The sequence below is a fragment of the Erythranthe guttata genome, chromosome 14 (assembly GCF_056151865.1).
Source record: "Erythranthe guttata isolate IM_541 chromosome 14, IM_541, whole genome shotgun sequence".
NCBI lineage: Eukaryota > Viridiplantae > Streptophyta > Magnoliopsida > Lamiales > Phrymaceae > Erythranthe > Erythranthe guttata.
In genome coordinates this window covers 14,327,454-14,340,699 of record NC_142546.1, presented here as the reverse complement: position 1 = coordinate 14,340,699, position 13,246 = coordinate 14,327,454, and the positions used below count along the sequence as shown (strand labels likewise).

The 13,246-nt window shown below is 29.8% G+C and overlaps 1 protein-coding gene and 2 long non-coding RNA genes across 3 annotated transcripts; 2 read left to right on the top strand and 1 right to left on the bottom strand.

Moving 5' to 3' along the window:
- Positions 1-294: 294 nt before the first annotated feature.
- Positions 295-2,429, top strand: LOC105969357 (uncharacterized). The gene is made up of 3 exons (XR_016029906.1): positions 295-347; positions 1,730-1,766; positions 2,070-2,429. It is a non-coding gene; the product is annotated as an uncharacterized LOC105969357 (long non-coding RNA).
- A 1,862-nt stretch (positions 2,430-4,291) lies between these two features.
- On the top strand, positions 4,292-5,450 carry LOC148765254 (uncharacterized). Its single transcript, XM_088813839.1, has 2 exons — positions 4,292-4,413; positions 4,532-5,450. The coding sequence occupies exon 2, from the start codon at positions 4,559-4,561 to the stop codon at positions 5,375-5,377; it is 819 nt and encodes a 272-aa protein (XP_088669965.1). The 5' UTR covers positions 4,292-4,413; positions 4,532-4,558; the 3' UTR covers positions 5,378-5,450.
- Positions 5,451-6,524: 1,074 nt separating this feature from the next.
- On the bottom strand, positions 6,525-7,802 carry LOC148765253 (uncharacterized). The gene is made up of 2 exons (XR_016029737.1): positions 7,657-7,802; positions 6,525-7,422 (listed from the first exon to the last, which is right to left on the bottom strand). It is a non-coding gene; the product is annotated as an uncharacterized LOC148765253 (long non-coding RNA).
- Between the last annotated feature and the right edge of the window lie 5,444 nt (positions 7,803-13,246).

Genomic DNA, 13,246 nt, shown 5'->3' with positions numbered 1-13,246 from the left:
CAATAACCATCTTATTGTGACGCCTAAAATTAGACGGGCTTTGTTTGGTTTATGCTATTATTTTTTTTCTTTTTTTAATTCTAAAAAAATACATTATATGACGTTTCTAAATAACGTGTCATAATATATATAATTCTAAAAAATACCCACTAAAATAATTTATAAAAGAATCACTTTACCTATTTACAAGTGCATAATTATGCAGCTCCCTTCTAGTTATCTCTTCCAGCCCCCAAACCCCCCCTCCCCCTCCCTTGCTTGCATCTAATATCCAGCAGATCAAGTGGAATCACGCAAAAAAAAATACTCGAAGAACACAACTTTTATGGTTGTAAACTGCCGTCGAGGTAAAACTTAATCGCTATTATTAGTTTTTTTTTTCTAGGGTTTTTTAATTGTTGTTACTTGTATTTTTGGGATTAATCTGTGGAATGTGTATTGGGTTTTGAAATATTTTCAGATAAAAGTAAGAAATTTCATTGATTTTGTTGTATTAGTTTATTGAAAACATCAATCTGTTCAGATTAATTTGTACAACTCAATTATATCAATTTTGAATTAATTTTTGATGGAATTAAAATGAGTCATGTTCTTATGTTTTTCTATTTCGCTGAATGTAATGTTGATTTTTTTTTTTTTATATTAATATTTCTATTTCAGGTTATTGAATACATAAATATGTTATATTCCTTGAATCAATTCAAGATATATTTCCTCAGTCGTGATAAAAATTCTAGAATTCAAAATCTTAATTTTCATTTGACTGGTATTTAAAATTCAATGTTATATATGTTACGTTTGAATTGGTAGAATTATAGAATTGAATCTCTTATGTTATATTCTCAACGAGTTGATTGTGTTTGGGCATTTAAGGGATGTTGTTGTAGCTATTGTGGCCAAATGAAAATGTCAATATTGAAACAAAATTGGTTGATCTTTTATTTCCATGGACTAAAAGAACAATAAAAACATGGTCATCTTTGATGATCAACTATTGGAAAATACTTAGCAGTGTTTGCTTAATCGTGCTTTATACTTTGAATATTTCAGATATTTTTAATATAGTAATTGAAGTAGTTTGATTGGAATCTTATGTGCTACATATCATGTTAAACTCTTGCGAAGACACATAATCTACTAATGCTCGTATTTGAGAATTATGCTTGCATTTCTTACACTGTTAGTATTAGTTCTTAGTTCTGAATAAGGTAATACACACAATCTTTTGTCTTTTAGAATACCTTGAAACGTGTAAAGCGTTCTACTTAATATAACTAAAAATTCCACATAATATAACCTAACTTATTTTTTGGTTCCAAAGAGTTTTCTAATTGTAATAAATAGCTATTTTCCATTTCTTAAAAAGGTCGGTAGGTGTTTCCAACAGTTTCAGCGAGGTTATACCTATGGGATAAATTGTTGAAGGGTGTTCTATAATCTAAGGTAAAGTTACTAATTTTGGTACACTATGGAATAATTTGATCTTCTCTTTCTATAAATTTATCATATCAAAGTATTACTTTGTAGATTAAGTGCTTGTTATTTCCTTTACTTCAGGTGGAATAATTTGGCTTATGAGAAGATTACTACTTTGTTATATTCTATATTTATGTGTGGGGTGGTGTGTAGCAAAGATAAAGTGTTAACATTGTTTAGTTTTATTCCATATAATGTTAGTATGTTTCATATACAATTACTGATCAAGTGTTTTTCTTTTTTGCATATTTAGATGGTAAGTGCTAAAAATCAAAGGAGTTTCGCTCAAGGTATATAATTGTTTTTCTTTTGTAAGCTTAGATCCACTTAAATACCTTTATTTACTCCATTATTTTGGTAATTGATATAATTTACATATACTCGTTATAAATTGAATTGCATTATTCAAACTAACTAAACATGCAGTTAGAGCCTATTGCGAGACATATTTCCGACAAAAAATCATAAACTCTTGCTATTGTTATGATTGTTTGTAGAGTGAGCATAAGTATACTATTGATACCAAATAAAAGTTTATAATGGTTTGTATTCATTACTTTCATTCAGTTGCAAATTGTTGTGAATTTCTTCAGGTTCGTATCTATGAATAACAGGTCAACAAGGAATGACATTTTCACGGGTGTAAAGGTACCATGGAGTAGATACCTGAGCATTTCAGCAAAAAGACCAGAATATTTTTATGTACTTCATTTTGAGCTACCAGGATGTCAAAACTTATGCCAGTAGATATACCCTCCTGGATTGAGTACTGTTAAACACATTTTTCTCTCCCTTTTGTTTAAATATGAGACTCTATACATAAATGGTATCTTTAAATTTTGGTGGTTAATAATAGTTTGACAGATTTAAGTATACCAATTTCAGAATTTTTTTTTTTATTATCATACAATGTTAAGTTGATTGTGTTTGTAATTTTATACAACATATTATAGTTTTGCTTTGAATTCTTTAGATATACTCGTTGCATTTGTTTAGCATGGAAGTAAAAGCCTAAAAAAATGAGCAGGGTATTTTTCACCAATATTGTTGTGACACTAAAATGCGTCATATAATAATGCTTTTGTGACAACATAATTCATCAAAACAATACATTTTATGACGCTTTTCCATGTCATATATTCTACCAATTATAGTAGTTGAAAATCATAATGTGACACTAAACCTCGTCTCAAGAAAAGGATTTAAAGACGTTGCGGAGCGTCATAACACCGCGGTTTATAGGACGCCGTCCAGAGGCGTCATAATAACATATTACCACGGCCACCTATGTGACGCTTTGGGCAGGCGTCACTATAGACCAAGCGTCACAAAAACAAGCTTCTAGTGATACTTTGCGGCGTCACTATAAATAGTTTTTCTAGTAGTGTAAAAACTTATCAATTAACAAAATCACTTAATAATGAATGAAAACCACTATGTAATTAACGAAAACCACTGTATAATTAACGAATTCCATTACGAAAATCCACCATGTAATTAATGAAAACCACTTTGTAATTACAATTTTGACTTCTTGATAAATGGGGACTCATCATTAGTAGCTTCTCAGGGGTTGCACAAAAACACGAGTTTGTTTGGCCTATCGATACATGTCGAATTCCATTCGTTTGTGAGAAGATTGGTTTATGTACTAATGGCGTTTCCCTGAATAGTCCCGTATGCTCCTGCCCCTCGAGTTTTAATCTCTGTTTTTTGACGCGACAACAATGGAGAAACTTGTGCTTTTGAATTGTGTATTTGAATCTCTCTATTTTATTAATTGTGTATTTGAATCTCTCTCTATTTTATCAATTGTGTATTTGAATTTCTGTTTTTTTCCGACCCCACAACAATAGAGAAACTTGTGAAATACAATGGCAGTTGTGTGTGTGTGTGCCTGTGTTGTGTGTGTGTGCATGTGTGCAAGAAAGAGATACGCATATAATATATGTAAAATATATTATATATCTTTTTATTATAAATTAAATATACATTATTTCTTAGTTAGGCCGTAGGCGTACAATGGTGATAATTAAGTGTTATTAATTAATAAAAGTTATTTTGGATTTATCTTAAAAATGTAAAATAAAATTGGGCTCATTTAATGAGACTTGTGTAATGGAGGATTTTTGTCAAATTATCCCTAAAAAAATATGAGTATAAATTATAAATACTAGAATATCTTTCATTGTGAAATTGAAAATATTTAGGTTTGTTAAATAAAGAAAGAGGGGGACTTGACTTAAAAAGACTAAGAAAAAGGGTATAATTGGTATAATATGTAATTTAGGGGGGTAGTTGAATAATTTTATAGTAGAGGGGAGTTAAAGTGAAGGTTTCTATTTAATATTTAGTACATGGAAATTATAAATAATTGTTAAAAATCCCCTAGGGTATTTCTGTAATTTACCTTGAGTCAAAGTCTAAAATCACAAAGGGTACAATATGCTTGAAAAAGAAGTTTACACAGGGAGGCATGTGTAAGTTTTCTTTTGAACAGGGGTATTTCACAATTAAAACTTACACAAGGGTGGTATTTGTAATAAACTCCAATTTTCTTTTTTGGTAAAATCAGAATTTGTTCTGAATTATTGTAGTTTGCGTGCAGTAGAAGACACAAAACTCTTTTTAAGGTAGTAATTCAAATCCTTGCCTAATAAGAATTTCTCTCTCTCTCTCTCTCTCTCTCTCTCTCTCTCTCTCTCTCTGTATATATATATATATATATATATATATATATATATATATATATATATATATATATATATATATATATAGATAGTACAACTCTCTCAGATCACAGACGAAATCTCTCTCTCTCTCTCTCTCTGATCTTTTATTTATTTTTTATTTTTTGAGAGAAGCCTCTCTCTCTGATCACAGACGATCAAATTCTCTCTGCCGCACATTCAGATTCTTTTCTTTCTTTCTTTGGAGGTACGTAGTATGTATACTATATATATATATATATATATATATAAATTTGTTGGTAATTAAAGGTGATTTTGTAAGGTTGTTTTAATTAATTAATTAATGATTTGTGATGTGTTTGTAGGTAATTAATAGGTAAATTTATTGTACAATGGAAGCAGGTCGAGGGCGTTCTGTACGCGGAGTGGCTGCACGGAGGGTGGCTGGGTACGAGTATTCGTATACTTTCTCGACCGACGATGATATAGCTTCGTTATACAAAATCAAAGTCAACTCTAAAGAGAAAAACTATCTGTTCGAGATTCGAACCAACTTCTCGATCAAGAAAATCAACGGTGAAGATGAGTTTATGGACTCGGAGAGATTCGACGCACAAGTATATGGTAATCAAGGAATTGAGCTGATGATAAAGCTGGAATACAGACTTGCCGAATATTGGATGACTAATGATGAAATCGACGAGCTTGTACGTAAGGCTTTTGATTTTGCCGTCGAAACAGGCAAACAAGATTCTTCTAGACTGTTGATCCCTATAGTTGTTCACCTAGATGTTTGCACGGTGCAGCAAGAAAACGAGATGCTTGACTCGGTCAACAACAGAGCCATCACAGCTGAAAAATTGGTCCCGTTTTACATTTGGCCGGTAGCAACGGGTGTTGATCGCCAACAATTTGATAATAATCTTCTACTTCATTTGTTGGATTTAGTGTTGGCTAGGGCTAGGGTTGGAGAAGATGTCGACCGCAGAACGGGATTTAGGCCGAGGATTAGGGTTGATGATGTTGAAGAGGGAATGACGATTATGCCCCTATGCGGAATTTGTTTGCGGGGCCCGATGATCGGGACTCATATATCGGCCGTCCGATCGTGCAACCATGCTTTTCATTCACACTGCATTGTGAGGAGGATGCTCGCCCAAGGAAACAATTCGTGCCCTACTTGCCAAGTGGCTGCCCAAAACAGCACATAGTAGATTCTGTAACTTTTTATTTTTATTTATTTATTTTTAATTAATAAATAAAGAAGTTTACTATATATACTATTTCCACTCTTTGATTATCTATTTTTAAGGAATAAATCATTCGAGTTTTAAATTGATTTATGCTCTTTTTCAAGTTTTATTTCAATATTGTTTGATTATTGAGTTTTAATAATTAGGGCTAGTTTCATTTACCTCCCATGTACTACTATTTATCATCTATTTTTTTTTTTGTTGGTATTGAACCGAAAAAAAACTGGTATTGGATATAGCTACCCCTAGGGGTGAAAGTTGGATGGATCGGATCGGAAATAACATTTTTGGAAAATTTTCAAAAACAATCGGAAGTACAAAATTAATTCCAATTTCAATTCCAAAATTTTCGGAATCAAAAAATTAATTCCAATTCCTTAAGGTCCGAAAATTTCGAAATTTCGAAAAAAAATCGGAAATCACATAAGCTTTAAAATTTCAAAACTTAGCGAAATTTTTCGATAATGTTCATAATTTTCCAGAAATACGAAACATCCACGTCGATAAACGTAAAAGTAATAATTACTAAATTTCAGTTCAGAAAATAAATAAAACTAAACACAGCATAATATTCAATTAAACTTCTAACAACAATTCATTATCTCAAAATCCTAAAACAAAACTTATAGGTGTATTTTTCAAAAAAATAAATATTATATAATATATATTATTTATGGGTGTATTTTTCATAAAAAAATCGTAATTTTTCGGAATTAATTTCGGTAATTAAATCGGATCGGTAATTCCAAATTTATTTTTTATTATTCCAATTCCATTCCAAAAAAATGGAAAATTTTGGTAATCAGAATTTCAGAAGTCGGAATGAAAAAAGTTGTTACAAAATAGGAACATTTCGGATCGAAACCGGCATAAATTGGAATTCTGTTACAACTTGCACCCCTAGCCACCCCCTATAATTATATATCTACATGCAGTAATATTAAAAGAAAGAAAAAAAAACTATTGAAAAACAAAATTAGTCGCAAAAAAAGCTCTTTAAATTAAAAAAATAAAATAAAAAAATACGACCTGCCAAGACCTAGTTATATATATATATATATATATATATATATATATGATGGAACTAATTAATTTGAAGTGCTCATATAAAAAAGAAGTTCATAAAATTGGAAAAAAAGAAATGCAAACTAATCTGTGTTCTGTGTAGTATTTCACCCGGTGCAGTGTAGTATATAAACACGAGATATAGTACTTAATCTTCATAGTCATCGTCGTACCAAGCATCGCTACCGAACCGCACGAAGGGCAATCTCGGTTGCCGTTCAGCAGCCACCGAGTGTAGCAGTGGGAATGCAACGCATGGCCGCGCCTACGCACCTTCGATACTTGACACCCAATAAACGGTCCCCGCGAACAAATATCGCAAACCCTCATCATAGCCAACCCGTGTTCGATATCTCCAACCCTAGTCTTCTCTACCAAACTCAAAAAATCTACAAGACTCTCTAGTTTGAGGTCCTCCCTTATCGAATTCGGCAACGGAAACTCGAAAAACGGGACCATGTTTTCCGCTCTGAGGGCCCGCTCCATAGCCACGCTAACGGCCTCTCCGTTTTGCTGAACGGTCCGGACCTTAAAGTCGACGAATACCGGTACTAAACGACGAGGGGGATCCGCCGCGTCTGCGGCCTGTCTCGCGAAAACGAGCGCGTCGTACTCGAACCTATGTATTTCGTCGTAGGTCATCCAATAATCCTCCAATCTTAAATTCGTTGAAGCGTTAATCATGCCTTTCTTACAATACGACGTTGTTCTATCGTCGTCGATCACGGAATGTAATACCTCCGAGTCGATAATCTCGTCACGACGTCATCCTCGCCGTTGATTGTCTTTACGATGAAGCTAGTTCTAATCTCGAAGAATATATTCGGACGATCAGGATACAATAATTTGCGATTCGACAACGCCGGAAGTAGTTCTTCTTTGATACAGAAATCGTATTCGTACTCGTAGCCCGCAACTCTAGGTATTATCACATCCATCTTAAAAATAAATAAAAACCCAAAATTAATTCGGACAGAAAAAAAAAACATAAACAGATGTTCGACACAACCTTTAGGGCAATAATTAGTTAACCAAATGGATCCAATCATGGTAGCCGTCGGAAAAAAAAATTAGTATAATGCCAATTGCAAAAACAGAAACAAAAATCAATCACAAAAAGCAAATAAATAAATAAAGAATAAAAAAAAAAAACCAATTAATCAATAGAAAACCTTTTGTCACAGACAATAAAAGATGAGCCCAAGAAAAACCAAAGCCGGCCTAGATCCAATCGAATTGCAGATCTAATAACTTCTAACAGCAACAAAAGCAAATATCGATGAAGGAAAAACAATTTATTTTATAAACTTTCATGGAAGAAAAGAATATATATATATATATATATATATATATATATATATATATATATATATATATATATATATATATATAGGACCGGCAATTGAGCCGGGCCTGCCCGAAGCTCGATGGCTCGGCCCGATTTTATTTGAGCCGAGCTCGATAAATTATGAGCCGGGCCGAGTTCGAGCCTTTTTATTAAACCCGATTAAACTATGAGCCGAGTTTGAGCTTAACATGGCTCAACCCGAATAAAGTCCGACTAAGTATATATATATATATACACACACACACACGAATGGATGTGAACAAGTTAACAACTAGTAGTAATTAATTCATATATTTAATCACATCTAATCTCGAGAATCTGAAAAGTTTTTTAATGTAAAAAAATATTAATTTTTTCTTCATTCATATAAATATAAAACCTAGTATATGCAAAAACTAACGTTAACGTACAGTATGTTGCAAAATTTAAGTTGAGGGTTTCTCTTGTCATCAATGGAGGTAATCTTAATGTATCACTGTTTTTTACTTTTAATGATTATTCTAAATATAAGTTTTATCTTAATTTATCATTGTTTTCGACTTGCAATGAGTATTTTAAATTTATCATAGTATAAGTTTTTTTTTTTTTTAACATGTTCAGTTACAAAGTTGTAAAATATGTAATTTATATATTGCCCGATAAAAGCCCGATATAAACCCGAAGCCCGAAAAAATAAGTGAGCCGAGTTTGAGCCTATAGGCATGACGCCCGATGGTATTTGAGCTTGAGCCTATAAAAACGAGGCCCGATGGTATATGAGCTTGAGCCGACCCAAGCTCGGCTCACATGACCCGATTGCCAGCCCTATATATATATATATATATATATATATATATATATATATATATATATATATATATATATATATATATATGGTAAATTACACCAACACCCCTGAGGTATGCTTAAATAACTGTAAGGTCCCTATGGTATCGATAATTACAATCACCCCTGAACGGGATAATGCATTGGATAGATTATTACGATAGGGTTCTAATGGACTATTACTTTTAGCTAGTGGTGGAGATAACATAGAGTTATGGGGAGTAATGAGGAGACATGCCTCCCGAAATGTTACTTAAATCACCCATAACTCTATGTCGTCTCCACCACTTCCTGAAATCAATAGTCTGTTAGAACTTTATCGTAATAACAATGCATTATCCCATTAGAGTTTATAACTCTGTTTCAGGGGATGAGTGTAATTATCGATACCATAGGGACCTTACAGTTATTTAAGCATATCTCAGGGGTGTGGGTGTAATTTACCCATATATATATATATATATATATATATATATATATATATATATATATATATATATATATATATTTTTCACAAACATTTTTTTTTCAAATTTTTTTTTTGCCGCCGGATTCCGGAGTTGACTTTTCAATTTTTTTTTTATTTTTTTTTCCGGATTTTTTCGCCGGTTTTCGGCGGTCTCCGGCGTTGATTTTTTTTAGTGTTTTTTTGAGTTTTTTTTGGTTTGGTTTTTTTTTACGTCCGTCGCTAAACGTTGACTGTAATTGTGCTGTCACTGACAGTAAATTAACGTAATTATACTGTCAATGACAGTAAATTAACGTAATTGTACTGCCGTTGACAATACATTTATGTAATTGTGCTGCCGTTGAAAGTAAATTAATGTTATATTATTATTATTATTATTATTATTATTATTATTATTATTATTATTATTATTATTATTATTATTATTATTATTATTATTATTATTTTTTTTTTTGTTTTTTTTTTTGTTTGATTTGTTGACAAGTCAACGTAATTATATTACTGTCGTTGACAGTAAAATAACTGTAAACACAATAATATTACTGTCAACAACATCACTATTATTATTTTTTTGGGTTTTTTGTTTTGTTTAAGTTATTCACGGAGTAACGTAATAATATTACTGTCTATTATTGTAATATTACTGTAAACACAATAATATTACTGTGGTTGACGGTAATATTACTGTTGTTATAGTAATATTGCTGTCAACCACATCAATATTATTATTTTGTTTGGATTTTTTGTTTGTTTGTGTTATTCATGGAGTAACGTAATAATATTACTGTCTATTATTGTAATATTACTGTGGTTGACGGTAATATTATGTTGTTATAGTAATATTACTGTCACTCACAGTAATATTAATTCTTTTGGTTTTTTATTATGTTTACATTTGTTGAACGGTCAACATAGTAATATTACTCTTTTACACAATAATAATGAGTTTTGTTGTGTTAATATTACTGTGCTAGAGATTAATATAGTAATATTACTGTGTTAAACAGTAGTTTAGTTTAATTTTACTGTGTTTAACAGTAATATAGTTAATATTACTGTCCATCATAACAATATTGCTGTTTAAACGAAAAAAAAGGTTACAGAAAGAAAGAAAAGAAGAAAAAAAGACAAAATAAATAAATAATCGAAAAAGTCAACGCCGGAAACCGGCGAAAAAATCCGGAAGGATAAAAAAATTGAAAAGTCAACGTCGGGGACCGGCGGAAAAAAAAAAGTTTTTGAAAAAAAAAGTTTTGAAAAAAAAAAGTTTTGGGTCAAAATTGAATAATTTGTGAAATTTGGGGTCAAATTGAGGTTAAATAAAGGTAAGGATGAAATTGGAGCATATTAAAGTATGATGGGTTATTTAAGTCTTTTACAAAAATCTGGACCATGTGTGGACTTATTGGTAAAGGAGTTTTTTGTCTTCATCTCTTTATAAATAAGTACCCATTGATGGACTTATTTGTAAAGACCCCTACGTTTATATATATATATATATATATATATATATATATATATATATATATATATATATATATATATATATATATATATATATATATATATATATATATATATATATATATATATACTAGTAATTGTACCCGTGCGATGCACGGGACAACAAATTGCATTCTTTTGATGTTGTAAGAATATAAACAAACGTTTGATGTATCGTATGATCAAAATTCTATTATACTGGAACATTATTAAGTATACTACACAAAAAAAAAAGGACATAACTTTACTGTTGAATAATTTTCCAAATGAATTGAATCAGCTAATACCAGTAGATTGAAAATTTGAACCAGGAAAAAAATCATCAATTATGTCTTCCATGTTGACCTTAAAAGTAATTAGATTTAATAACTAAGTTAACATAATCAAAACTAAACTATCGACAACATACCATCGTAAAAGGCCATCTATACATCTTGCATCGGAACTAAGCCCTTCTCCACTGCCTCATTTTAAGGTTGTTTTGCCATTGGAATTAACAATTGGAAAATTAAGAAACAAAAATAAATATAAACAATAAATTAAATATCGCATACAAACAATAAGTCTTGAAGGTCGACTTCCAATAGCTTGTGGCTCCGCCCATTTTTGGTTAATTTTCTCAAATCATCCCTTTCAATAACATGTCCAATAACATATAAAATGAAATAATTGTTATACATAAAATTTGAAAACTTTGGTATAAATTAATGAAACACATAATTTAACAAAATGAAATTACCTATAAGCCATGATGGAAAAAGATGTAAACTAATTGCCACACATGCAATAGGATGAAGAAGAAGATAAGAAACAAAATCTAAAGTCGGGTTACCAAAAGAAGAAGCCTTAGGTAGGGAAGAAATAAAATTCAAATGTTGCAGACATTCTGTAAAACGATGTCACAAAATCCGCTAGGGATGAAAATCAGATTTATTTTCCCTTTTCTGTAAAAATCGAAAATCAGATTATTATAAATAATATCTAGGAGAATTTGATGAAAATCGATAATAATATTTAAAATAATATTTCGGAGATAAAAATTTGATAAAAAAATCAAAAAATAATATTTAGGAGATAAAAATCAAAAATAAAATTTAAAATAATAGTTAGGAGATAAAAATTTGATAAAATATCGAAAATAATATTTCAAATAATTTTAATGAGATAAAAGTTGATAAAATATGAAAATAATAATTAGAATAATATTTAGGAGATAAAATATGATTAAAATCAAAATTATTGTTTAAAATAATATTTAGGAGATAAAAATTTGATAAAAATCGAAAATAATATTTAGGAGACAATAATCTGATAAAAAAACGAAAATAATATTTAGGAGATAAAAAACTAATAAAAACATGATAAAACTCGAAAAAAATATTTAAAATATTATTTAGGAGATATAAATTTGATAAAATTCGAAAATAATATTTAGGAGATAAAAATCTGCTAAAAGTTGAAAATTATATTTAAAATTATAGTTAGGACTTAGGAGATATAAATTTGATAAAATTAAAAAAATATTATTTATAATAATATTTCGGAGATAAAAATAAAAAATAATATTTAAGAGACAAAAATCTGATAAAAATAAAAAATAATATTTAAAATAATATTTAGGGGATACAAATATGATAAAATTCAAAAATAATATTTAAAATAATATTTAGGGGATACAAATATGATAAAATTCAAAAATAATATTTAAAATAATATTAAGGAGATAAAAATTTGATAAAAATTGAAAAAAAATTACAAATATGACATTAGGGTTTCTTAGGGTTGCCCTAGCGTTTCTTTCTTTTATATATAAGATATATATATATATATATATATATATATATATATATATATATATATATATATATATATATATATATATATATATATATATATATATATATATATATATATATATATATATATATATATATATATATATATATAAGGGTTAATCTAAAAAAGCCCTAATCTCGAAAATGCCCAATCTCGAAAAGGCCCGCATCCAACTTTTTTGTTTTTCAAATAAATCTAGTTCATTAAACTTATTTGCAAATAAGAAAAATCTTTTTATATATATCAAAATTACCCTAAAAAATTCATTGACACACACAATTCAACTTTAATTTTATGATATACATCCCAATTTCACCAATTAACCAATTTTAACCATAATTTCAATTTTAAGCTCAATTCTGACCCGCCACCACTAAAGACCGTCAGTCAGCCGCCGTTGACCGCCGGAGACCGCCAGTCTCTGGCGGTTGCCCGACCGGAATAAAAATTAGAAATTTTTTTTTTAAAAAAGTCAATGCCGGAATCTGGCCGGAAAAAAAATTTAGAAAAAAATTATTCTGAAAAAAAAAATATTTTTCAAAAAAATATTATTTTGGGGATTAATGTGATATATTTGTTTAAATCTGGGGTCAATGTGTAATATTAAGGAAGTTAGAACATAATGGATGGAATTGATAAGAATTATATTATGGAGGATATTATAGATAAAGACATGAGATGAGTTTATTTAAAGGGGAAATTGGCTAGACACCCATTAATCTGGACTTATATAGGTGGAGATCATAACTGTTAGATGAATATATGTCTAGGTTCTTTGACA

Coding starts and splice junctions, on each gene's coding strand:
- LOC148765254 (XM_088813839.1), top strand. CDS start 4,559: ATGGAAGCAGGTCGAGGGCGTTCTGTACGCGGAGTGGCTGCACGGAGG.